Source organism: Amblyomma maculatum, chromosome 3, assembly GCF_055883805.1.
Source record: "Amblyomma maculatum isolate TAMU_Amacu chromosome 3, ASM5588380v1, whole genome shotgun sequence".
NCBI lineage: Eukaryota > Metazoa > Arthropoda > Arachnida > Ixodida > Ixodidae > Amblyomma > Amblyomma maculatum.
In genome coordinates this window covers 110,173,507-110,201,398 of record NC_139346.1, presented here as the reverse complement: position 1 = coordinate 110,201,398, position 27,892 = coordinate 110,173,507, and the positions used below count along the sequence as shown (strand labels likewise).

The window sequence follows — 27,892 nt, the reverse complement described above, 5'->3', positions numbered from 1 at the left end:
TCGTCCCCTTAAAGCACCTGGGACAAGCACTTTTCCCACAACTAGCGGGACTCACTTGTCAGTGCCGTCGAGGTTGGTGCACAGTAGAACAATTACGCGGAGTTTGCTCTGCTTTCCGCTGTGGTAGTCATTTCCTTTAAGTGCTAGCGTGAAGCCCGGAAGCATCTGATAAAAGAGAGCCGTCTCGTCGGCATTATAGATTTCAGCTGCTTCGAAGCAACTTAGTATTCCAGGAAGCGTGTCAGCCACCCATGAAGCAGCAGCATCGCTGTCTGCAGAGGCAGATTCGCTGGAGATGACTTTCCTGATGACATTGTGTTGGCTATTGAAACCTTGTAGCCACCCGTTGCTTGCTTTGAAGTCATCATGGCCCAAGATGCATGCAAAATCCTTCGCCTTCTGTTGTAATATCGCTCCGCTTATGGGCACATTGCTGGCTCGCGTATCCAAAACCCATGTGAGCACTGCCTTGTCTATATCATCATATGTTGACAGTTTCAATCTTTTCTTAGCCTTTGTTCCAGACTCCACAGCACTTCTAATCTTCTCTTCCGCACTCAAAATTGTTGACAGGGTGCTCACTGGGATGTTGAAATGAGCTGCAACGTCTTTCTTCTTCTCGCCCATGGAGACCGCATTTAAAATGGCAAGTTTGTTTTGAAATGACGGAACTTTTCGTTTTCTGGCCGTTGAACTCATCGCGATGAACTGACGCAGCAGATACAAGCGGAGCCCCATGAATACAGGCGAAAGGCTGGCCTAGCACTTCCAAAACACGCCCTGCAAAACACTGCAAATCCGCAGACACACGAGACTTGCATGAGACGCAGAAAAGACAAGATGACGAATGCACAACGTACGCAAAAATTGCATGTGCTACACGCACGTACAGTACCTGCAAAGAAATCAACTGCAGCCCCTAATGCCACCTGGTGTTGCACTATACTATCAACGCCTGAGGAGGCTGTTGCGTTAGCCACGGAGCGGCGCTAGAAGGTAATACTTTCATCGTCATCGCCAATTTTGCTTGATTTCTGCGATTACAGGCGTTCACGAAGCTGCTGGCTTCTTAGAGTTCTAATATTCACTAAATTAATGCATTTCTTCGGACAAATTTTCAGTAAAAGCTAAAAAAGTAATGACTGATCAGCTTCGCAAGTTTGTTACATCAAGGTTGACCGCCGCAATGCCTTCGTTATACAGAGGTCGAAAATACACTGGCTTCAATGGGTGTGGCATTGGGGAATTTAAAAACTTCGTCAAATTCAGGAATTTCGTTAAATTCAGGAATTCATAGTATAGAGGTTCATTACATCATCCAGGTTCAACTGTATTTTCACTTTGTGCACACTTGTGGTATGGTAACAACAACAGCGCTCTACCATCACAAATGAAGCGAGAGCACACAACCAAGGGCTCCGCCAATAAGACCGCAATGCAACTCATCAGTCCCATCACTCTCACTGGCAGCACATTGTCAGAAAGTGGAAAGACCAACCACCACTACCTGAACATTATCCAACATAAGCCAAATCTGACTCATTCCGAGCATGTCAAAATACAGCAGTGTGCACATCAGTAACCCCTTCAACTTTTCTCTTTCCCACGTCATCATTCAAGCACTTGTTTATTGACACCAAAGCAGAACTATGAGGGCTCAACAAGCATGCCCTAACTGTGTGTGGCTCGGCTGACCTTGAGGAAGAGGTGATGCTCCTCGGAGGTGAAGTCCCGCTCCAGGATGTCCCACAGCCAGTTGACCAGCCGGTGATTATTGTGGAAGCCCCCAAAATATTTGGTGTGCCTCCTGGCATTAGAGAGTGAAACAAAAGAAGCCCTTATGCAGGAGTGCAGAAAAGAGCATGCTCTCTTTGCTCATGCATTCTGCTGAAAAAATTATGGGGAACACTTATAGGCTCTGCCTTTAAGGGTATGATGCGATAGCGTAGGCTACCGGCCCACATATAAAGCCCCACTCTAACCAAACCATATGAACGTGCCTGCATGGCATAGGGGTAACGTGAATGCAAGGGCCCCAGCAGGCTGATCCTGATATGACCCTCCCATATGAAAGGAGAAGCCAGAGTTGACAGCTCCTGCCAAATTTAACGTTAGGCAATCCTTTGTCCAGTTAGTGCTCAGCCATGTCAGCTGCCAGCTACCACCTGAAAGCGCCCCTCGTGATTTTTCGCTCAAAACACCAACACTGGCTGATGACGCAGAATTGTTGATGAACGGGGCCTTTACCGCTAATGTGTTAAAATAAAGGCACAAAGTTCTCAAGCATTCCTGAACTTACCATCTCCCCTTGTATTCAAAACAAGGATGTCTGAAGCCCATGTGGTTTAAAACCCTACGTGAAAAGCCCGTGTGGTCGGAAACTGTGCACCCACATCATTAACCACAGAACAAACCATCAGGAGTGGAGGTGCCAGCTTGAGCTCCGTGCTTCTGGCTACCCTGGGTTCCTACTCTGTATATTGCCTCTGGCCTGGTGTTCAACATCGTCGTGACAAAATGCTTGAAAAATGGGTCTCTGACCCCATCTTATGTAGACCACCATAAAGTGAAACCCATTCCCACATCATAAGCACCCAGAAAGACTAGACAGTGCAAAAGCAGCACTGTGCCCCAACCGAAGAGAGCTGAAGTACTATATCTGCTCACATGAGAAAATGTTGGTATGTTATACACACCATGAAGGAAGGCAGCACATTTTTAAGCCTCAAAACTACTAGTTCAGCCTTAAAGAAATGCCCAGACTGCTCTGATAACTGCACAATGACACATTTGTCAAATGACACATTTCTTTACCATCAGTTCACAGATATATGCTTTGCTGTCTCCACTAGACACAAATGCGAATCAAACTGATAGAATACCACAGCTGGATGCAGAAATGAAAACACATACACACACAAACAAACAAACAAACATTTCGTTCTGTCCATAGGTGAAGTCTGCATTCCACTTTGGTCTCATAGTACATTTTTAGATGTGACAGTAACATGATAGCATTTGAGGTGGCGGTGTGCCCCCCCTGTAGCTCTGTCTTCATTACCAACCAAAGAAAACCACGTCCTGACAGGGTGCCGTCATGTTGCAACTCAAGAACGCAGTGCTCTGCCAGTAGCATAAAACTGCACATCTGCTCACCGGAGGTCCTGCAGGTCAACGGGGGTATTGTCGCCAGCGATGAGTCTCTGCAGCTCTGGCGTGGAGAACATTGTGAGCCACTCGGGGCTGACCAGGGCCCGGAATCCGCGCAGAAAGGCCCCAGTCTGCTCCTGAATCTGGGAGTGCATCCGGAAGTGGGCCATCAGGTGCATGTAGCTGATCCTGCACAGGGGCCATTCACCACCATCACTACGGGCTCACGGCCAGACATCTACCTTCACAGGCATTCAATGGTGAGCAAGGATGATGTGTTGAACATTCAACAAAGGAGAGTTATAGTAGACCCCAATTTTAAACTTTAATGCTCCAGTTTGCATAATAAAGTATGGCTGAAGATTCGAGATACATTCACTGCTTGCTTCCTGCAGTATTAACAGCACAAGAGGTTTCTAGAACTCAGCCACCTCATACCTTCACCAGCAAATCTTAGTTCTGAGAAATTTCTACCATAATGAAATTTTCATGCTGCCACTCAACAGATCAAGGGCTGATGAATAAGGACCCTACCAAAATAAGCTTTCCACAAAGAATGAATTAAACTTCACATTTTTGTTAAGGACTCAAAATTTCACAAGTCATTTTTGTTCAGGATGTTCCCCAACTCGGCAAAAGTGAATGTCAGTAATATTACATTACTATAGTTAATGAAAATTCACAAATTAAACTGAGCCATAAGGGGTGTGGCATGACAGCATTAACCCCCGAGAGGACTTGGACGAGCCAGGCTCGTCACAAGCCGGCTGTTACTTCTGGCTCTTGATGAGCCCACCTCGCCGTGTATTCTGTGGCACTCTGTGTCTGGCTTGCAACCAGTAGCGCCTGTCCAATATACAAGGTGCCATGGGCACTGAAAGACCGCTTTGGTTTAAAATTTGCTTTTAAAGAAAATGTCTGTTGTGGGTTAACGGATCCCTTCAGTGGCCCTGAGTCGTCTCTGCATATTACTTTTCAGGCACGGACTTTTTTTTTTACTCTCTCTTTACCTTCACTTTTCTGCTTACTACTACAGTCGAACCCAAATATATCGAACTCGAAGGGGATCGCGAAATAGTTCGATATATTGATAATTCGATATACAGAAATCGGCTCGAGACGCCACCTGCGATCATGAAAAATGATACTGTATCAATCGCGTAGTCAACCCACTCGCACAATGAACCCACTCCCCAGTTTTGCCCCCGAGAATTTGAAAACAAAAAAGCGTTCGATGCCACGTCCCTCCGTTTTGATCGTCGCATCTACAGCTCATTTATTAGCAGCGCGCCAAGATGCAGCGCAGCGATAACGTCACGGCTTGCTTATCTTTTAACTATACTTTTCATAGATCCTGGCAGAGTGCCCGCGTGATGGCTTGATTGCAAAGCCTGGTTCGATTTATTGCGCCGCGCTTGGGGCGGGCGTAGTCGACTGCTACAAAATCATTGGCAAGCGTGATAGCTGCAAATGCAGTTTGAAGCGAACAATGCTAAAAGCCGGTGTCATGATCGCAACTGACTATGTGCTTTCAGTAATTATAGATACAAGAATAAAGGAGCCTCGCAAAAAAAAAAAATCTGGCGCTTCTTAACGTCTGCAGCCGCCACAGATTACGCTGCTCCGCACGTTTGGCATGACAAGTAATGGCTCACAAGTAAGGACAACTCTCGTAAAAGAAAAAAAAATTGCTGCTTCTAAACGTCCGCAGCCGCCACAGCATATGCTACGTCGCATGCTCAGCCCGATGGCAAAACTGAACAACTCTCGCAAAAAGAAAAAACTGCCACTTCTTAGCGCCCGCAGCCGCCGTAGCTTACGTGCGTTCAAAAGCATGATAACCCGATCCGCGCATCGCACGCCTGCTGCCGCGCACAGAGCGTTCACAACACACACTGAAGAAGCATTTGCCACGGGTTGAGCTGACTTGTTCGCGCATGCACAGTGAGTGCTGCTGCGAATGAAGACCAGGAAAGAGAGAGGAAGGGAAGAGATAAAGCTCAGCAGGAGAGTAGGTGCACCTTTGCGCTTCGCTCTATCACGTTGTTCCCCTCTACCGAACACCACGGCTGCATTGGTTCCCTCTCATTCCTTCATGCACATGGCTTGCAAACGTCATGTGCTGGCGCGTGGCAAACATGGCGGCAAACGATCACTGCGGATACCGCAGATATGTGCGCCTTTGGGGAAAGGGCGCGGCATTGCCCTAGACCAGTCATCGCCAAACTATGCCCTGACATTCCTTCCGCACGTGGCTTGAAAACGTCAAGCGGCAAGCGGCCGAGGGTGATGCGATCGTCTTTGGGGAAGGCACACGTCCAATGCATGGTGCGGAGTTCAATATATCGAACGACCAGTGAAATTGAGTTCGATATACGACGCAACTTCAAGGGGATATTCTGCGAGTTCGATATAACCAAAATTCTAATTATCTGAGTTCGATATATCTGGGTTTGACTGTATAATACAAAAAGCTTCCCTGTAACCCAGTCAAACGAATGTGCCTCGATGACCCGGAGTTAGTGTGTTGAACTTGCAACCAATCCAAAGTTCAATTCCCACCCAATCACCTCAATTTTCTTTTCAGAGTTAATTTATAGTCTTACGTGTCATACTGATGCTTGAATCATGCTGGAGCCCCTTAATTGCAAATTATGCGATGCTTTATTAAATTTCAATTCTGTGAGATGTCACGACACTCTCAACCAATCTGGATTTTCTTCACGTGCTACTAGTGGCACTGAGTTCTCCAGTGGGCGAGACCCTTAACTCTGCCACATTAACAGTGCTAAGTAATAAAAATGGAATAAAAATGAAGAGCCCCACTGGGGTACTGACCAATCAACTTGACTACTATCACAGAGATGAATGGGCTTCATAACGAGCTCTTAAAACCCTACACCTCAGGATAAGTATGATGCACAACTTTGCAGTGTGTATTTAGTACTATGTCGATCACGATAAGGCACCTCGTTGGCAGCTCCACTCAAGGGAGGTGCATGATGATGATTTCCACAACACCCCACGACCTAAGTAGTGTTCTCAGTGGAACAGAGGTAAGGCACACCCACAGCAAGTCCGAACAAAGCAAGTTTGCGCGCAGAGACTGCATCCACACCTGGTGAGCCGACTAGTTTGTTCTTCCGCCTCTGTAAATTCAAACTGAGAGAGAATATCCTCAGCTCACATCTGTCCATTAATTTGGGTCGCTTTCTTTAAGTTCTTCAGTGCTATGCATACGGCTGTGCCACTACTTGTACTCGCAAGGCAAAGAGGTGGGCCTGGTTAGCATGCGCTGCAAAAGAATGTTGTAGGCTACTGAGCTGAGGGTATGTAGCTTCTCCAACAGCTTCCGCAGGCTTCCGAAAACATGGCTGCTACCACAAAGGTGTCTAGTTGAGTGAATTTGCCCCCCGATAATTAAAAAAAGTTCTACTGCAGAAAAATTTAGCTCCAGTCCCAACTTCAGCCACAAAGAGTGTAGGCTACATCATGATGTCTCACTGGGCTTTGACAGGCAGCGAGTTCTGCAAAGCCAACGTCACAGCAACTTGCCTGCGCAAATAGCACGTGGCAGAATTTTACCTGACTAGAGCCCGTACCCACACCAACATAATACAGTTAAACCTCGGTACAAGAGACACCCGAAAAAGATATCTCTTGTAACCAAGGTCTCTTATAACCAAGAATTCTTACCAACTCGTATGCACAGCAGTTTAGATTCCCTTCACTAAAGTATGTTCCACATCAGTGTCCTTTTTTGTTTCAGTATATCATGAACCAAGAAGGAGTGCCTCCTCCTGACTGGGAAGTCAAAATGTCTTCATTGTTTCAGCCACTGTCATCACATTCCTGTGTGATTGAAAGAACAGGGTCATTTTGACTTCTCAGCCAAGAGGAGGCACTCCTCGGTTTCTGACATATTGCAACAAAAAAGCAAACTGATATAGAACAGAATTTAGATAAGGAAATTAAAATTGCCGCACATACGAGTTGGTACGAGTCAGCTGCATTGCATGAGCATACCTGGGTTGTGTCTCTCATATACGGTGAAGAAGTTACTTTAGGGACCTGCAAAAGTTGTCCTTAGTAACAGAGTGTCTCTTGTAACCATGTCTCTTGTATGCAATGTTGTTAACATGGCGAACATGGGGAAACCAACCAAACCATTTTCAAGTGTGCCTTATAACTGAGTGTCTCTTGTAACCATGTCTCTTGTAACGAGAGTTTACTAGTTAACAGAAATTGGCCATTTCTTTCAAACTCCAATAATTCAGACTAGCAACATTTCAAACTTCGTCCACAAACCACCACACACCACACTAGAACATACACAATTTTGTGACAGACAATTTTGACTCCGTGGAGTCCAAAAGTTTGCCTTTCTGGACTAAAATAAACACTAGCAGTATCTGCAGAAATCCCTCTTCGACTGAAAGGTGATTTTTCTTTTTCTGAGTGACGTAGACACAAGTAGCATTAGCTGTCACAATCAAACGGTTCTTTGTGCCATGAAAGGCACCATCTTAAATTCAAATGGAATTCAAGTGGAGATGAACTGGCTTGAATAGGCTGGATTATTAATTCATCTTTGCCGCTTGAGATAATAAACGCACGTTCTTCACTGTCATCAAGAAGGCAAACAATGAGTGCGCAGTCGAGTTGAACATGGCACAGGTACCCGGCATTTAGTCATAAGGAGGCGGTGATCCTAAGGCAAATGCAAACCAGGTCAGTCCTAGCCCCGGCAGTGCTACACGTCCTTTACCCAGACATCTACATGAGTGATATGTGCAGTGTATGTCAAGTGGGTCCAGCGGACCAATGACACATCATGTGAGACTGTGCCAGGTTCCCGACCAAAGCTGCATCCAGGACATGCCCACCGGAACTTCAAAGTGCTGTGCAAAGTACAGACAAGGACATTCAACTATGGGCCGTCCAGCAGGACTGGGGTGCGCTCGAAAAGCACAAGCCTCACAACAAACCACGAACGGGCCAAATGAGGTAGTGCAGAGTAGAGCATAACCTCGTGTCAACGCTTGGTCAGCGTCACAACGCTTTAACTTGTCATTTGCCGGCTCCTTAATAAAGTTATACATACAGTCGAGCCCACTTATAATGATACCGGTTATTACAATATATCGGCTATAACAATGAACAGCCATGTCACCGTCAAATTTACTATGTATCCAACAGTAAAAAAATCCATTTACTACAATGATGGGTTGCCGCACTAACGGTTATAACGATTAAAACTGGCTACTGTGACCCAGCTTCAAAATAAAATACGCGTGATTCCGACGAAAATGCGAGCGTCCGCAATCGCGCAAAGCGAGCGCATTTCGCTCCGCATGTCACCCCTCCACCCCTCGAGACGAGTGGACTGTGCCCACGATACGAAGAGAGGAGAGCACTCCGTTTCTCTACCCTTACCCCCCCCACCTCCGCGCAGAAGGTTACATTGGTAATGGATAATTGCAGTGCGCATCATTCCATGCCAGAGCTTTCCAGCGTGGAAATCTTCTTCCTTCCGCCGAACACCACTTCAGGTTTGCAGCCTATGGATGCCGGCATTATCGCTAATTTTAAGGCCCTGTACCGCTTCCGCGTCCTGAACAGGTTAGTGCTTGCCATGGACATGGCTGCGTGGAGAAGTGATGAGCAGCCTGATTTTAAGATTAGCCTACTGATGGCAGTTCAGTTCATCTTCGGCGCATGGTCAGAACTCAATGCTTCGACGGTGCAGAATTGTTTCAGAGAAGCAGGCTTCGTTCGGGATCGCAAGACTGCCGCGGCTGATGCTTGCGTAGCTCCGACCAATGAAGGGATGCCAGAACTGTAGTCTGCGCTCAGCAATGATGCATCGGGACTGGATGAGTTTCTGCATGCAGATGATGATGTGGAAACGTCCGAAATCCTCACTGATGAGGCAATCGTGGAAAATGTGCGAGCGGCGGGCAACGACAGCGATGACGACGACACTGCAGATCAGCCTCTCCAAGTAGTGTCCTCACAGGAGGCCCTGCATATGATTTATTCCCTCCGGGACTTCGTTTTCTCAAGGGGCCTTCCACTTGAGCACGTCGAACAATTAGATGCTCTTGAGACCAATGTTAATAAGCTTTCTGTGAAGCAAGCGAAGCTCACGGACTATGGTTTTTTTGTTAAGTAGTGGACAACTTTTTTTCTGCTTGATTAAAATTTTTGAACCTTATGTTGACTGCATTTTTTGGCAAACCCGGTTATAACAATTATTGGTTATAACAATGACATTTTCTTGGCACTTGAGTATTGTTATAAGTGGGCTCGACTGTACATACATACATACAGGTACCAGAGGGGTGGGAGGAAGGAGTGCTCTCGGAGACACTCGTTCTGCTCGCTCTCTACTTGTAGGTTCCATCTCGGTCTTCACAACTGCCATTGCCCATTGGTTTGCAGTATGGCCTGCAGCAACACTCCATGGTTTCGTGACGCGAGGTGGTGTGGACACGACAAAAGCATGGCTCTGGTCACTCTGGCTCATATAATCATCATCATCATCAGCCTGACTATACCAGCTGCAGGGCAAAGGCTTCTCCCCCATTCCTCCAATTACATGGTCCTGTGCCTATACTATTAGACAGCTGTAGTATAGCATGATCTGCTTCCGCAGGGCACTCCTGCGGAGGCGCACATCACCGTCATGTGCTGACCAGTGGCCTGCACACCTGCGGCATTGGAACCGATCAGTGCATGCGCATGACAGCATATGGAAGAAGGAAATGGTAGTGAATTGTGGACCGCCCATTTAAGCAGAACAATGGGAGAGGTGAAGTTCATGATATTTAAAGCTCACTAATCGCAAAAGAATGATTTCCTTCTCGGTAATGAATCTTTCAGACTTTTCCGTTATTCGGACCATTTTCCGAGGACCACGAGGCATGATAAAATAGTGGGTGGCTACTATTCCAGTAGCAAGAGATGACTTGCTTGTTCTCGTTGGTGACTGGTATGGCCTTTCCCCCTGGCACCAGCTCGTGGGTGACCAGTTTGCCCATGCAGTCCTCGTTAAGGGAGAAGGTCAGGTCCAGGTCTTGCACGTCCCCTTCGTAGTGCTGCACACAGACACACACCCTGTGAGACACAGTGTTGTGCAGTGCACGCGGCTCTCAATACTGCAAGGCAAGGCACTCCGAAACCTTTAGTTTTAATCAAAGATAGTACAACCGAGACCATGAGAATAATGATTACGCACTTATGTAGTTGTAAAAATTCATTGAAGGCACTTAAGTACCTCTTAAGTGCGGTAAGGCGAAAGCACTATCATTCCCAGTCTTTTCGCAGGATGTGGTGTCACCATCCAAGTTCCTTTGTTTTTGACCAAAATTGACGTCAATTGTAGGTCCTTCGGTTACTTTAGGTATTAATTATGCTTTATTCGACGTTTTTTACCTAGTTCAGCATGAATCTCCCCTTTTTTACTCATTTTGTGAGATCTCACACAGCCTCGACGCCTTTCCGCCGGATGTGACTTCATCCAAGTTTCTTTGCTTTCTTGACGCAAATTATAGGTGCTTTGGTGATCTTAGGTAGCTAATTCAGCATGAATCTAGTGTTTCTAAACTAATTTTGGTGTTTTTTGTACTATTTGAACGACGTCTCAGCTGTTTTCACATCCCCGACTATATCGACGTTCAGCACTATTTCAATGTAAATGTGACACTTGTGGCTGTGCTTAATTACTCTACAGTAACCAAATTTAGCTTCTAGGTTCACCTTTCCCTCCTCTATTTAATACAATCATTATTTTCCTCATATCTGTATTCGTTCAAGTGCTATCAGGGGTGGACACCTCATTCAAACGAGCATTTTGTGCACACACCCATGAGCCCAGAAAGGCTTTTGCCTTATAAGAACTATTAATTATTTATTTATTCCTTCTTCCAGGACAGCTAAAAGAGCCCCTCAGATACCACTGGACTGCTGAGAGCTCAGTGAAAAACACGTACCAGCTCTGAGATGCATGATACCATTCAGACATCATAATACGTTTTCCCCACAAGGAACATGTTTAACACAACAGTGGAAATGCCCTTGTGGTTTTCGACTGAACTGCCTTATGTGATTGGCCTGTGTACCTGAGGCAACAATGCCAGCAAACGACACCAGTCCACATGCCATTAACATACTGTCACTCCTAAAGTTAACTTTAAAGTTAGAGTTAAAAGCAGAGTGTAGATGGCAGCATTACCGTATTTACTCTAAAGCACCTCAATAAACTAAAAGTAAGGATTAAAACCAGCGGAAAGACGCAGACAAAGAGAGACACACACAACACAACACTGGTACCAACCAATATGTACCAACTGGCCCAGCTCTGCAAACTAAAAGTAGCGTCAACTTGTGAAAATTGCCGCCTGCCTCCTCTCCGGCGCTCTCCTTCGGCGCTCGATCCTCCCATTGGGAGAGCACCGTCACGTGTTTGCGCACGCCTTTTTCTCCTTTCCACCGGAGGAAAACGAAGCGGCGCGCGTGCGCGTCGATCAAGGCGGCCGTGACTGGCGCCTGCTCCGGAGAGCGCGCACTAGCCCTGCACCGCGTAGATGAAGCCACAGTCGAAATGCAAGAGGAGGAGCAGCGGCGCCGGAGGAGGAGAGAGGAGATGGCACTACTTTAGTTTATTGAGGGGCTTTAATTTACTCTCATAATGCTCGCAATCGCGTAATGCTCGCACCTCCAACATTGGGCGTCAAAAATTGAATTTTTTTTTTTTCCTCATGTAATCATCGCACCACCAATTTCGCCACCGCAAGAGTCGTCTACTAGTAGTAACAAGCACCATCTTTGGAGCACTACTGATCCTAGCTGGCCTCGTGTGCACGCGCTACCAGGCGGCGATAGCGTGCACAGGTATATCGTCATCATCGGTTATGCTAATAATTTTTTTTTTTACCTCTATGATGCTTGTAGTCGTCGCCATTTTGCGAGGTGTCTCCGCTTCTCGTCATTCTTCCTTCGTTCCATCCGTGTTGCTTGCTTTGCTCCACCGTCTACTGTGTTCTTGGTGCCGCATCGTGGTGGGGCAGTACGCAAGTTATACAGGTACTTTTAAGCTGAAAGCTTCCGAGTACGGACTACAGCATGGCAACCGCGCTGCCAGCAGGCACTTTGGCATCAACGAGTTGTGCGTAGCATGGAGACAGCGATTGCAGTGTCGACACGGATTTGGATTCAGTCTCTGATCAAGAGTAGAACTGTATGGTCCGCTGTGAGCATTACACCACGAAACGCAAGGAGTGATGATGAGGCTGCTTGCGGTAAATAAAGTGCTTTTGGCAACCCTGTACCAAATCGGGTAAGGTCTGCTTGAAAGTAATGTTTTGGCTATATTTACAATAGCTGACCTACGAATCCCAATCAGCACTTGTTTAAATTTGCTTTTAGCGCTCCCAAACATTTGCTCGAAAATTTTCCCCACATAATTATCGCACCCCCCAACTTAGCATCAATTTTCCGCGAAACAAAGTGCAAGCATTATGTGAGTAAATATGATAATGCAGCTTGGTGCCCTCAGGGAGTTAGCTCCATTTTTCTGGCACCAACTTGAATGACTGATTTCTGTGCAAATATGGTGGGAAGGCGACAGCCTCGACCATCAGTCTAGCAATTTTTGTGCAAGGTCACAAAATATTAATTTTTCTTAATTTTTTTAATATACCTGCGAAAAAGCTATGAGATGAGATGGGAGTGCAAACAACACCAGCAGAACAACATCACCACTGCTATTTCATTGCATGTCTTTTGCAAAAAAAATTCTTTACAAGTATGCAGCCATCAAAATTTGATTTGGTAGCGACTCAGGCTATGAGAGACGCCGTTCTCAAGGGCTCCAGAAATTTCGACCTCCTGGGTCTTTTAACGTGCACTGACATCGCACAGCACACAGACGCCTTGCTTTTCACCTCCATCGAAAAGCGGCCGCTGAAGGCCGGGATTCGATCCCGCTTCCTTGGGCACAGTAGTTTGTGCGTCCTAACCACTGCACCACCTCGGCGGGGCACAGCACCCATTAGAAATATGGATGAAATTATTAACATTGCCTGTTAAGTAAGCCATTAACTACTAGCAAGAACGAATTGGATTCCAAGCAAAGGCAACAGCAGCAGAGAATAGCAGAGAGAGTCTGGTGGGTTTGGGAAGCCTGCAGGGATACAAGAGCCACAAATGACAAAGAAGCGGGTTAATTCGATACGAACTGCAAAGGCCTTTGTTGTGCAGTGGATGTATAGTTAGGCAGATGCTACTGTTGAGGCTGATGAGCTCTCACTAGTTTAAGCTGCATGCCAATAAGCATCCAAGGGAAGCTACAACGGTGCAACGACCAGTGCTCACCTTGACACAGGTGAGACTCCGGTACAGGTCGGCGTCCAGCGAAGGGAGCTCATCGATGGAGCTGTACAGGGCGCTGTGCTGGTGACCCAGCAGCTGGCTCAGGAAGAAGGAAGCAAACGGCACATCCACCACTATGCCCTGCACACGCAGGAAAGGTGAAGGGGGAGAGAGAGACGGGTGCCTTGTTTTCCAACTCCTTGCACAATGCTTGCCAAATAGCTTTTTCTTCTCAGGCTACCAGTTTCTCCACAAATATAAGCACGTTCCTTGCAAGACGACCTGTCAATTGTCTTTAGTCATACATTGAAGACAACAGCAGTAGTATGTCATAAGCAGCAGTGTCGGCCACCAATATGCAAGGCTCTGCATTAATCTGCTGATAAATGTTACTCATAGTCGTCATTTTCTTTTTAAATCAACAAAATACAAATATTGAGCTTTATTGTTAAAGCCAATTCAACTGTTTGGATGTGGGTGCACTCAAGTTGTTCATCCCGTTTACACCCCCCCAGTCAGCAATGAATTACATCCACTTTAAAGCTTAAACAGCAACTCTAGAGCAACAGAAGGAATGTACATTTAACACTCATATCACCACTCTACTTTAATTAAGTCCACATTGTTTGTGTTAAAAAGAAATATGTCAAGCAGCCTCCATAAAAACTGCAAAAGGCCAGTTTAATAGATTACCGTCAGAGTCACCAGACTTGCAGCACAACTCCCATCATGTTTCTGTCAAAGTACTAGCAAGTCAAAAAGGCTTTCACCTTTGCTTTAAAAGCCCACTAGAGTACCAGGGCTGCCATAGCAGTTCAATGACATACTTGGTGACTGCAATAGCCATTACAGATGAGCCCATGTGTTTTTCGACAACACTGCTTTGTATAGAAAGCCATGCTATGCAAAGCGCAAGCATTTCTGTGGTAGCTGCTCACCTCATAGACTGCTTTTCCCAGCATCTTCCCAACAAATTCAAACAGGGAGAGGTGGTTTTCGTGAATGTACGACGTCGGTGATGGGTATAGCCGCTGCTCAGAGGTGGCCTGCACGACACCAAGCGAAGAGAAAATGATTCACTGTTGAAACGAAAAATTAAATGGCCTGAGCTAACAGTCCTATCACAGCAAACTCGTAGACCGCCACAGAGGCATTTTTACACAGACCTGTGACAGTCAGCGAAAATTTTGCAGGATAAGAGCCAAGTAATCGCTGCATTGCCTAGTGTCTAATTATTTACCTGCTTAGCCACTAACAAGTGCTGGCATGTTAGCAATTACTGACAGATTAAGAATAATGGGTCACAGGTAGTATGAACAAACAGAAAAAAGTGTACTCTATGCTAATTTCTGAAAGCAAACAAGCAGAAAGCTGCCTTTGTCTCTCACTACCTTCTTTACGTTAGTCCCGCTGATCATGAGCAAAGCAGCTACCAATACTCACCCTTTGTTTTTCCACGTCGTACTAGAGGCTACAGAAACTATTACCACCAGGCCAGCACGTTACCGCTTTCAGTTTATGGCAAAATGCTTAACGTGCAAGGAAGCTACATTCATTCCTGTCCTCCGTGAGAAGTCAATTATTAAAAATACCAGCATCACTAACTGACCATTCAGCAGCCATACAGTAAAATTTGGTGATACAAATTCGCAAAATTTCCTGGCCTGACTGCATTGTGTACAATGTGTAAAATTTCGGATGCTCTGAACACTTTCCCGCGCCACTAAGGGTGATACGAATGTGCGAACTTTGACCGCAACGTTGAGCGCTATGCACTACCTGCACATATTTGACTCCGTAATCGCCAGCCACGCTGTAAGTACGCGTCCGAACAGTTTGCGGTGACACGTGGTTTGCACTACGCCGACGTCGCGGTTGTCTATCAGGCTCACGTCATGAAAGCTTTCAGTGGCACGTAGTCCACGAACCGCAGACGTCACAACAGCAGCAGCTGGCGGCGGAGGGCGCGCACGGATCGCAGATCGCTGGCTTTGCAATCGCAATCCACGAGCAGTTTTTGGTGCTGCGCGGCTCGCATGTCACTATCTCCAGTTGTGCTGTTCGCGTCGCGAGAAGTATGCGGAGGTGGGCAGACCGCACATCTCTGGCATCGCAATCATTTTCCAAGCTGCGAAAAGTTTGCACCAGTGCACAATCCTGAGTAGCAGTCTGCGGCATACGGGCCGCACATCACAGACTTCCTGACTACTAGCCATGCTGTACGCATTGCGAGCAGTCTGCGGTGCCGCGCGGACAGCATGTCGCGATCTCTTGCCGTGCTGTATGCACCGCGAGAAGTCCTGCGGAGGCATGCGGCCTGCATGCTGCTGACGTCGCGATCGCCTGTTGCACTCTGTGCCGCGATGGGGAGCTATGACCATGCAACCGTAATGAACTTTCTCACACGTAAACAGATCTGCGTGACTGCCTTTCCCATGCTTCTGCATACTTATATTCTTTCGTTTTGATGATAGGAATGTTCGGATAATATGAAATTTTTTGCAACCCTATTAGATTCTTATCACCGAGGTTCTATTGTATTTCATTAGCTACTACACTATACTAACCAGCACTACCCATGAAGATCATAACAGGAAAATCAGAAGGATCAAAATGAGATATAATTACCCTACACTCACCCTGAACAGATTGAGAGAAGGGTCGAAGACCCTCTTGATCGTCTCTTCAAGGAACTCTTTAAAAACACCATCTTGGTCAATGCCTGCCTCATCCAACCCCTGCGGTAGCATAACAAAGTGTTAAGGAGAGCAAATTTGGTTCCCGTAACAAGAAATCTATTACAACTAGCAGATATTTAATATAACTGACAAAAAGAGAAGGTTCACATAATTCGTACACTTTGTTTGTACCTGTGAGGATGCAAAAGTGCACCGTTCCTCAATAGACTCAATCATGCGATCTCGGCTAACGAGACAAATGTTTCACAAAATGCAGGCGCACTAAAAAAAAATATATCAGAAACTGTGTCTGCTGTACACAGCAGTACATAGGCCAAAAAAAAAGAATGCACGACACAAAGGTTACAGAATGAAATATCCCCGTGCATTGAAGTTTCATGAAAGTCTTATGGGACTTCTGTTGACAATCATGTATGATCACCACCCTGGAAAGCTCACTCGACAGTGTCTTAGAGAGAGGTGAACTTCACATAAATGCCTGAAAATTTTAGCGCCATCAAAGTAAGTGCTAACTAAACTATTAACTGGTCTAAACAGCACAAGTCTGTCCGTATAGCGAAGCTACTTTTCACACAGACTGGAATGCATTAAAGTTCCTGTGGCAAGAGGTGCTGAGAAGTACTTGTACTAATGCTGTTGGTGAATATTCAGGAATACACAGAAGTGCAAAAATGGTACACAGAAGTAGAAAGGCAACAGAACGATCGCTCGTCCTGTTCCCTTTCTTTGTCCATGTACCTTTTTGCGCTCCTGTTTGAGTTGTGTTGTATGTTGGGTTTTTTGGCGCATAAGCAACTCAGGCTGTCATGCGCCAAGAGCAAGGTGTTTTTATTTTGTAGATGAGAACTATTAAAGTTTGCTTAGAGCTTTGCCTCATTTAGGAATTCAAAAGCATGAGAAGTTTCTACCAGTGCATCTTCTTCCAAAAGCAGGCTAGGATGGAATGGGATTTGTTCATTGTAAAAATGTTTAAAATATTTTCTCCTTAATTTCTCAAGCTTAGTGCATGAAAGTAAGGTGCAATTTATTGTTAGTTCCTCTCCGCCTCCCTCACATAGAGGTTTGTCTTCTTTCTTGAGAATGAAGTTATGTGTTAAGTGTGTGTATCCGATGCGAAGGTGACATAAATAACTTCAATGATGCGTGTTTGATGACAACTTGATTTCCGCTCCTCGATGAGTGGTTTGACAAGATGTAGTTTGTTGTTGATTTCATTATTCCATGAAGCCAGCCATCTGACTCCTAGTTTTCTCTTAATGAATTTTGATATATCTCTATGTGGTATGTTAACTTGCTTTATTTTAGCATTACAGGCTACTGAGGCACATGCATCAGCTCTCTCATTGCTGATGATCCCAACATGGCTTGGTACTCAACATAATTTAATTGATTGTCCATGTGATTGTGCAGCTATCACGTCATGTATGATGTTTCCAATTAAAGGTTGTGTAGCATTTCTGTAATGTAGTGCATTAATTACACTGAGAGAATCAGTATAAACTATGCTGTTTTCAATTCTTTTCTGTAAAATTTTTTCTACTGCCAATGAAACTGCATGGCATTCAGCTGTGAATATTGAAGAGTGTTCGGGCAGCCGGACTATTTTTTTTTCATTTCTCTTGTATTACTGCACTTCCTACGTAAAGAGCTGTTTTAGACCCATCTGTATAGAATGCTGCGTAATTCTTGTACCTTTCACTTAGTGCAAAGAACTCTTGCAGTATGTGTTCGTGTGGAGTTCGTTTCTTGCTAAAGTGTGTTAATGTGAAGTCGCACACACTGGAGAAATGGTACCAAGGTGCCAGTGGGTTGGGTCTTTGGGCAATGTTTGGAAGTGAATTGAATGTGTTCAATTCCTGACATATCTGTTCGAAACGAAGACTTATTGGTCTGATTGGCTTCTGTTTGAGGGAAATTAAAACCAACATGCAAAGCCCTGCTTCAAGAGTGTTTCAGAACAACTAGCAACAATTTAACTATGATGCATGCATGTATTTTTTGTTTTACCAATAGGTTGGGAATGTTTAAAGCCTTTAGTAGCTTGAATATCCAGTACCTACCATTAAATTTGATTTGCACTGTAGATTGCAGTGTGAGGCACTTAAAATGGTACCATAAAAACAAACACATTCCCTTGTGAACATTTCGTACTCAAACATACACCTCTATCTTACACAAAAAACAGGCTTTCTGGCACTAACCTGGAAGCCAGATATAGGCCTTAAACCGTGCCCCGGTACACATTGAATGAAACGACTCCAAGAGCCCAAATGAGTGCATTACCAGCTAGAAGCGAGGATAAATAATATTTAAGACAATGCAGCCAATTGGTCCACAAAACACTGCCCCACCCCGATGGCAAGGGTCTAACTGACCTGTTCATTGATGAAGCGCACTCGGATGACACCCTTGAGAGCCTGCGGGGGTAGCATGGCCAGCTGCTGGTAGCCATCCTGAGGACGGAATACCACACAGGAAAAAAAAAAAAATAAAGAAGAAATAAAACATCTTCACGAGATCTCATGCAATGCATGACTGCAGCGTGCCTTCCATATATGTAGCATTTTTCACTTCCCTCCTTACAATGCTTCTATTTTGCGTTTTACAATCTGGGCCCACAAGTTTACCAAACAGCAGCACGTTGGTCAACCTTATTGTAGCGCCAACCTGGACGCATCCTCCATGCAGCAAAACGACAAGATGCAGTGAGTTAAAATAAATTTACAACTGAACGACCTGGAGAAAGAGTAAGACCTCTAAAAGACTTTTAGCAGTGAAAAAAAAAAAATAATAATAACTGCAAACTACACCAGCTCACATTCCTAATTCGAAACATCCATGAATGCATGTAAGCTAAAGCTTTCGCAGCTTAAGTTCCTTCCTTTCTGTTTTTTCTTTTTGCACACCTTACACTGCACTTTGCAACAGTAATTTCAAGTAGTGTAGAGCAAAGAATTGGCTGGCCAATTAGAGCTCACATGCTTTCAGCCCAACAAAAGCCAGTCTGACCAAGAGTGGCCTGCAGTTTGTTCATTTTCCTTGCTGCTTGTGGAAGAGCTGCACATAAGTTGCTAACCGGGCCCGAATCAGGCTTTATCAGTTCCTCGTATCGCACTGAGCTCGAGTACAGAATGCAGCAACTTGGCAGCATTGTCGTGAAAATGTCCTAGCACCCTTATCAAAACGAGAAGCGGTGAACCAGTAAACTACACCACACTGCCATGAAGATATTTCCCACAACAACACTCATGCTGCCAATGCACTGCTTGGCTTGCCTTTTAATAAAACAGGTGGGGGATGAAGAGCTCATGCGCTTTCAGAAAGCACAAGCCAAGCGCTTAGTCTACAGCACAATGTCTCGCTAGACGCCACAAGTTTCGAGTTCTATACCGAATGTAAGCAAGCTGCCTCAGCCTAACAAAACGTAATGCCTTGAAAGATTAAGCTCAGCCCTTTAGTGCAAGGTAGTGCGAGCGCACTGTGGTATTTAAGCTGCCCCCTCGTCTAACTTGAGGCTTTATCCTCCTCAATGAGATGGAACGAAATGGAATAAACCAAGTCTGTGAAGTCACAAGCAGAGCCGTTTCATATCTTAAAAGGCTCCAGAGTGCTGGTAGTACCAAGTTATTCAGTCTCCTACGCTCTTAATCTGCTTCCACATACGTTTCACTTATAAGTGGAACTTTTAAAACGTTCCACTTATACTTATAAATGAAACATTTCATAAGTTCCACTTATAACTGGAACCTATGTGGAACCAGCTTAAGAGTTTACCACGAATCTACACTGCGCATTCCTTGTCCTGCTTTTAATAAGGTGGCAATAAGTAACAATACAACTAGGCACTTAGCTCCGCATAATGCGGACAATCCTTGGCTGGAGACACTGCTCAAGTTCACTCACCTCAACAATGCGTGTCCTGTGGACGGTGATCAGTGTGGACTGGGAGAGGGCGCAGGCGGACTCAGTCAGGCCAAGAACTGCCTTCTCGTTCGACACATACTTGCGAAACAGGACCACCCTCTGCACATCCGCCATCATCCAAAGGTTGAGGAAAGCACTCTAAGCGCAATGGCAACTGGCGACGGTGTTTCCACCTTAGCTATTTGGTTCTACAAGGTCGGAGGCCAAATTATCCCAGCATTTCGTACAAGGGGCAGAAAGAAACAGCCCTCTAATTTACTTACTGGCAAGAGAAGCTGCAACACGAAATCCTCCCTCGGTGTAATCTGGTGCCACAATGGATCATTCGGGACCCCATTAGCACTTGCCTTGTGCCCCTGCCAGAGCTCTCACACCGGCATGCGAAATCCTGTATAAACTCTATACTGGATTTTTCAAGAGGTATTGAACTTTTCTGAAATTCTAGCATAATACTCTTTGCAAATCCCATGTCGATTCTGAAAACAAGAATGCAATGTTTACTTTTTTTTTTTATTTTTCATCTGTTTTGAGCAATCAAATAACTGATATTCGAAGGCATTTTTTTCCTTCATTTCTATTCGATTCATACCCGAAAATTTCAGCATTCACACACCCCTACGCAAGATATAACACCTGCCCCAGCCAATGTCTCCTTTCTTTCCCTTGTCCCAAAGGGATCCAGATATGGGCATGTAACATCACAAGCCTGCATTAAATTGAAAGTAAAAACTAAATTACAACGCTTATTCGTAGCAAGAAATACAAGTTTCTCAATAAAGTTCATGGTTTTAAAGAAATAGCTTAAAGGGACAAAACACTGCAACTTCTGCATGCAATTTTTTTCGGCACAAGGAAAAGATTGCTGTCTAAAGCGTTCAATTCCATAGCGGTTTTGGTAGAAACGTTGTAGAAAATGTTCACCGAGAATTTTTCAATCATTGCGTTTGGCCATATTTATGTAGTCCGATGCTGGAAACCATGAGCAGCGATCGCGACGACAACTGGTGGTCGACAAAAAAAGATATGCCAAAAACAAATATAAATTTCACTCACCAGGCAGTAATTAAGACATTTTTGGCATAGACCACAGTGTCCTTTTCAGTTTCCACACTCAAGGCTGTTACGGCACAGCAACATACACCCCGTCAACAAAAGCTTTAATGGCACTAGTATCACCGCTTCATTAAAGTATACTAGAAGAGCCTTTTCTATAGTACACTTTAGCTTCATCCACAGAATTAAAAACACTGCAGCGCCATCTAGTGACAAAACCTGAAAGCATGCCAGTCGCGATGCGAAAGGAAGTGTGGTTTTTATTTAAGGACACACTGGAGAGAGCGCGAAATCTAATAAAACATGACAATGTTGTCTTGTGTTGAGTTTTATGGCACATAGGCAACTCAGGCCCTCATGCGCCAAGAGCAAGGGTTTGAAATTAAACAGAGATTTTACAGTTGGTTTAAAAGCTTTGCTCCTTTAAGGAATGAAAAAATGTGGGAAATATCAATGAGTGACTTTTCTCTTACAGTCGAACCCGGATATATCGAACTCGAAGGGGATCGCGAAATAGTTCGATATATCGATAATTCGATATACAGAAATCGGCTTGTGAAGGCACTTACGATGCGAAAAAACGATAACGTATTTGTCGCGTAATCAACCCACTCGCATAATGAACCCACCCTCCTCTTTTGTACCCGGGAATTTGAAAAGAAAAAAAATGCGTTAAGGCCAGCTCGCTCACATGCAAGCGACTGAGCGATCTCAGCGACGAGCGGCAGCGACAGAGCGAAAATTTTCAAACTTGTTGGAACTGCGTCCCTCTCGCCGCTCGAGCACCGCGGCAGCTCAAACAAGGTCTCTGTGTCCCTGCGGCGGCAGAAATCGCGAGCATTGTCGCTTGCATGTCGATGGCGCGTCAGTCCGTTTCGGTCGTCTCATCCACAGCTCATTGGCAGCGTGCCAAGATGCTGCGCGGTGATAACGTCAGGGCGCGCGTTTATCTTTTGATAACTCCTGCGGTGGCGGTGAGCGAACTTGGCAGAGTGCCCGTGATGGCTTGATTGCACAAGCCTGGTTCGATTTATCACGCCGCGCTTGGGGCGGGCGTTATGATCGCAGCAGCTGACCGCGTGCTTTCGCCGATTCATACATGCAAGGATAAACGATAAAAAAAAAAAAAGCTGCCGCTCCTAAACGTTCGCAGCCGCCATATCTTACGCTACGCCGCGCGTACAGAACAATAAGAAATAATGACTCTCGCAAAAAAAGAAAAAAGAAAAGAAAAGAGAGAGAGCTGCCGCTTCTTAACATCCGCAGGCGCCGTAGCCACGTCAGCCGCCGCGCCGCCGCACAAAAAAAAAAGCGTCCGATGTCTGTCTGAAAACGGGCTGAGCTGGCTTGGCGCATGCGTTGCGCGTGCTGAAGGATAGAGATAGCTCAGCAAAAGAATGGGTACACCCACGCACATGGCTTGCAAAGTCATGTGCTGGCGCGCAGGAAACGACAACTGCAGATGTGCGCGCCTTTGGGGAATGGGCGCGGCGCTGCCCAAAGCAGCCGTCGCCTAACTGTCCCCTCTTATTCCTTCCGCGCGTGGCTTGAAAACGTCACGCGGCAAACGGCCAAGGGTGATGAGATCGTCTTTGGGGAAGGCACACTTTCCAGTGCGTGGCGCGAAGTTCGATATATCGGACGACCGGTAAAATTGAGTTCGGTATATGACGCGGCTTTCCTATACTTTTACATGGAATTTTCAAGGGGATATTCCGTGAGTTCGATATAACCAAAATTCGATATATCCGGGTTCGATATAACCGGGTTTGACTGTATTAGTAAGCTTGGGTGCAGTGGGATGTGTTTTTTCATAAATTTGTGGGAAGTGTTTCTGCCTTAGTTGTTCATGTTTATACATGTAATTAAAATGTGTTAGTGGTGACAACACTAACACATTTCCTTTGATATCAAAGATATCAAAGGAAGCTTCTGTGCTAAGCTGGGCGTGATAAAGGACAAACAAGGCAAGGACCTCACTGAAGCCTCAGAGTTAAAGAAGAGGTGGCAGGAATACACAGAAGAACTGTACAAGAAGGACCCGAATGTGCAAACCCAACATAAGACGGTTGTGATTACTGATCTCGAGCCGGGCATCCTGAAGAGTGAAGTTGAATGGGCCTTAGCCAGCCTTGCTAAGAACAAAGCTAGCGGAATTGATGGCATTCCAGCTGAGTTGCTTCAAAACCTCAACCATGACGCTGTTAACATTCTGCATACATTATGTCAGAAGATTTGGACAACCCTGCAGTGGCCACAGGATTGGAGGAGGTCAGTTTATATCCCCATTCCAAAGAAAGGCAGTGCCAAAGATTGTTCCAACTACCGCACGATCGCGCTTATTTCGCATGCTAGCAAGGTGATGTTGAAAATCCTCCAAGGTAGGCTGCAGCAGTATGTGGATCGGGAGCTTCCGGACGTGCAAGCTGGGTTTCGCAAGGGCAGAGGAACTAGAGACCAAGTTGCCAACCTTCGCTGGATCATGGAAAAAGCAAGAGTTCCAGAAACCCATCTACTTCTGCTTTATTGATTATGCGAAAGCGTTTGACTGCGTAGATCACAGCAGATTGTGGCAAGCTCTCCAAAAGATGGGAGTTCCAATTCACCTCATCTGTCTCCTCAGGAACATGTATGAAGGGCAAGAGGCCACAATCAGAACTGGGCATGGTCTTACTGATTGGTTTCCGATCGAGAAAGGAGTGAGGCAAGGCTGCATACTGTCGCCCTGCCTATTTAACCTATATGCAGAGTGCATCATGAGGAAGGCCGGTCTGGACGAGTCTTCAGCTGGAGTGAAGATTGCTGGAAAACGTATCAACAACCTTAGATATGCGGATGATACCACTTTAATGGCGGATAGTGAAGTGGATCTCAAGAGACTTCTGATCCGCGTACAAGAAGAGAGTGAGAAGTTTGGGCTTAAACTGAACATTAAAAAGACAAAGATCATGGCGTCTCGCCCTATCAGGTCCTGGAGCATCAAGGGACAAGAAGTAGAAGCTGTGACAGATTTTCTGTTCTTGGGCTCCAAGATTACCTCGGAAGGAGACTGCAGCCATGAAATTAGGAGACGCCTGCTTCTGGGAAAGAGAGCAATGGTTAGCCTTGACCGCCTAGTAAAGAGCAGAGACCTTAGTCTGCCAACCAAGATCCGTATAACTCGTGCTATGGTCTTTCCAGTTGTGATGTATGGATGCGAGAGTTGGACTGTGAAAAAGGCTGACCGCCGAAGAATTGACGCGTTTGAATTGTCGTGCTGGCGAAGACTCCTGAGAGTTCCTTGGACTGCCAGAAGATCAAATCAGTCGATATTGTCGACCATAAACCCTGACTGCTCATTGGAGGGTCAAATTTGAGAGTTAAAGCTCAGCTACTTTGGTCATCTGATGAGAAGAGAGGAATCGCTGGAGAAAGATTTGATGTTGGGAAAGGTTGAGGGTCGCCGGAGAAGGGGTAGGCAGCGAAAGCGTTGGTTAGATGGCATCCTCGAGGCACTGCAGATGAAGTTATGTGATGTTAGGAAGATAGTGAGAGACCGGAAAGCGTGGCGTGACATGGTCCATAGGGTCACGAAGAGTCGGACACGACTGAACGACTAAACTGAACTGAAGTGGTGACAACTTATCCGCAGTGTTCGCATGTAGGTACATATCGTTATGTGAGTATGAAGTTGTGTGTTAAATGAGTGTGACCGATTTCGAAATGGTATAAAACTACTTCGATGAAACGCTCTTGGTGAGTACATGATTTCCATTCCTCTATCACTTGCTTCACTAAGTGTAATTTTTTGCTTACTTCCTTGTCCCATTAATCCTGCCATTTCTCTTTCAGTTTTCGTTGTATGAATTTTAGAACATCTAGAAGAAAAAATTAAAATAAACTGTGCACTTAACACTTTTCTGTCCGCACCTATTCCCATTGGTAGCCCACTAACGATGGTTTCACGATTCAAATCTTCCCACTTTCGAAGCGCTCCTTGACAAGTGGCGTCGTCAATCAGTGGGAAATAGAGACCCTTCGTTCATTTTTGCTCTTGGTTTTATTTTTTCCGCTGTGCATGCCCCTCCAGATGGTCTCCGGAGTCAGGCGATCGGCGCTCTTTGTTAACATCATGGCGTCAATGTCACACAACTGTGCGGGAACAGTGCATTTGTGCGGAAGTTGATGCATCGGAGGGCTTGTTTTTGGATACGAACAACAGCAGTGATGGCTTGGAAGACGAATTCAGCTCTTCAGACTTAAGCACTGACAGCGAAACTATGTCACGTAGGCTACTACAGAGATAGTACTAGGGTTTCTCAGCAAGATGGCGCCTCAGTACTTCTTATGCGATTTTCAATGTCAGTGATAAATTAATATTGTAAAGCCTCTTTTATTTGATACTGTAGTGTTTCATCTGTACTATATGAGGCAAGGTCTTTTCATTTCTACCATAGTCTCATGACATATTTTGGCCAGTGTTCTGTCCCTTTAACATGAAAAATTTAGAGATCACTGCAAAAACTACATTGGGAGAATGTGAAAGCATTAGCACTGCCACGTTATTGTAATTTTTACTTTTTGTACTTTTTAATGTGTTTATTTTGTTCTATTTTCTTTTCTTTTTTCCTATTTCCCTCTGTCATTATTTATCATCATTAGTCATAAAAATGATTGTTATTTTTGCACTAGTATTATTTTAACTATCGTCACCCCTAATAACCATTATTTTTTCACACTGCTTACTAATGCTTTGTGCTTTCACATTAGTAATTGGTTTACAGGAAAGGAAAGATGCAGTACCTGTCCCCATTTCTCTGTGGGCACCTGAACCATCCTGGTTTCACTTTTTGTGTCCACAACTTGGGCTTGCCAAAATAAGCCTGTTAATGCTTTCCCATTAAAAAGCAGAAAAAAGAGAAGGGCCCAGGATAAGCGCCCATCCTTTGTCTCTCTCTCGTCCCTACTTTTCTCATGCTAAGGCCCCTTTCCTATGTCCTGATACCAAGGCTTGCCTGTATAATCACTTTTGAATATGATAGACCGCTGACCCAACAATTACCTGACACCTCTCGGTGCTTCTCTGACACTGCTGAGTTCCCCACTCCCTGAAGGCTCTGCAAGCACCTCCTCCTCAAAGGAACACTGACACAAAATTTCCGATTCTCTTTGTTTGTTTTTTGTTTTTAGTTTTTGTTTTCATGGTGGGGGGGGGGGGGGGGGGGGGCATCACAAGGAGTCACTAATAATGGACCCCCCTGTGGAATTTGGATATGCTGCCTAAATAAAGGGATATGAAATTTTTTCCTCAAGAAGCCTCCCTCACCTTCTATCCATCACAATAAGGAAATGTTGCTTGTGCAGGGAGCCACCCTGGTTTTTCTTTTTTCTCAGTCCAGTGGGAGCTTACACAACCCACGAAAGCAGCGCATGAAACCCTTGGGTTCCAGAGAATCCAGTTTGAGAAACCCTGGCCAAAAAACTCATTATTTCTTCGTCCATTCAGTTTCAGTTTCAAGAGCCATATACTAAAGGCTGCAACACTGCAGATATATCAAGGTGATGTTGAGCTCAAGCTAACCATACAAAAACTGCAACACTTCTTGCCAGTCTGTCGTTCTCATTCACCGCACCTCGCACTCCAGCCAGTAGCAAGAGGACAGCATGACAACAGCAAACAGTAATTATTATTTCAATTTGCTCGCATCAACCTAACACCATCTCAACCCGTCAGTGATGTTACAGCCCCTTTTTGAGCTTTTAAACCAAATATGGGGAAAAAAAGTTACGTTATCAACTATTTATTTAGCTGGAACACACAAATTCCATGTGCTGACCCATGCGTAGTACAAAGGATTGCTCACAATCACAGGCAGAAACAAAACTGAAAACCTGATGCCCCTGCTCCTTTAAGATCTACACAGAGCATATTCTGCTATGTGCTTGCCCCAATGCACAGTGTGTTACAAGAAAGCGAGGCAGTGGCCAACTAGGCCCAGTGTTCAGTTCTCTCTCTCTCTCTCCTTCTCTTTCAGTGACTCACCTCCTTGTGTGGGATGATATGGGGCACTTTCTGCAGAAGCACCTGTGCCGCCTTCTTGCCTTTCTCAAGGTCACCCATGAACGTGCTCACCTTGACATCCCTGCAGATTCAGACAGGCATCGGGCACAAATACAAGCTGGCCTGCACCAGCAGATTGCGTTTCTTAGCTGCAAAGGTGCTACTCTCACTCAAAGCAGACTTTGGAGGCTAGAAAATGCAAAAACTTTAAGCACAGTACAGTCGATCACGAATATATAAAAAATGATCGTGGTCACAAAACAGTTCAATATAGTGTTGAATTGATATACGGAAATGCCAGTGGATGAGTTTCTCTGTAACCCATAGGTGTGTTCTTGTAATGAATTGAAAGGTTATGTGCAAAAATGACGACACAAAGAATAAGACAGAAGACAGGACATATGGCAGGTCTGGTCGTGTCTTCTGTTTTCATGTTGTCCATTTTGCGCATAATCTTGCATGGCATTACAAGAGTCAAGCCAACTAGGCTGACAACAACTCTTGCTGAAGTCCCCAGCATGAATACCAGTGCTAGTGGCATGCTTGGTACATTGACATGCTGCCCGTCTGCATACAGACAGCTAACCGCTCGTCACAGCGTCGTTAAGTGGAGACACCACAGAGAATGATGTGGTGCACACATGCATCACTA

General features: G+C 45.3%; 1 protein-coding gene across 1 annotated transcript in view; it reads right to left on the bottom strand.

Annotated features, from left to right (window-relative positions):
- LOC146195680 (ubiquitin-protein ligase E3B) overlaps positions 1-27,892 on the bottom strand; it is a 77,502-nt gene that overhangs the window by 17,104 nt on the left and 32,506 nt on the right. The window contains exons 18-26 of the mRNA XM_084597877.1: positions 27,223-27,322; positions 20,127-20,246; positions 18,599-18,676; positions 16,164-16,262; positions 14,463-14,570; positions 13,528-13,665; positions 10,126-10,250; positions 3,157-3,339; positions 1,696-1,807 (exon numbers count right to left, since the gene is read on the bottom strand). Coding sequence (XP_084454003.1) covers positions 1,696-1,807; positions 3,157-3,339; positions 10,126-10,250; positions 13,528-13,665; positions 14,463-14,570; positions 16,164-16,262; positions 18,599-18,676; positions 20,127-20,246; positions 27,223-27,322 — 1,063 coding nt within the window. The remainder of the gene's footprint in view (positions 1-1,695; positions 1,808-3,156; positions 3,340-10,125; positions 10,251-13,527; positions 13,666-14,462; positions 14,571-16,163; positions 16,263-18,598; positions 18,677-20,126; positions 20,247-27,222; positions 27,323-27,892) is intronic.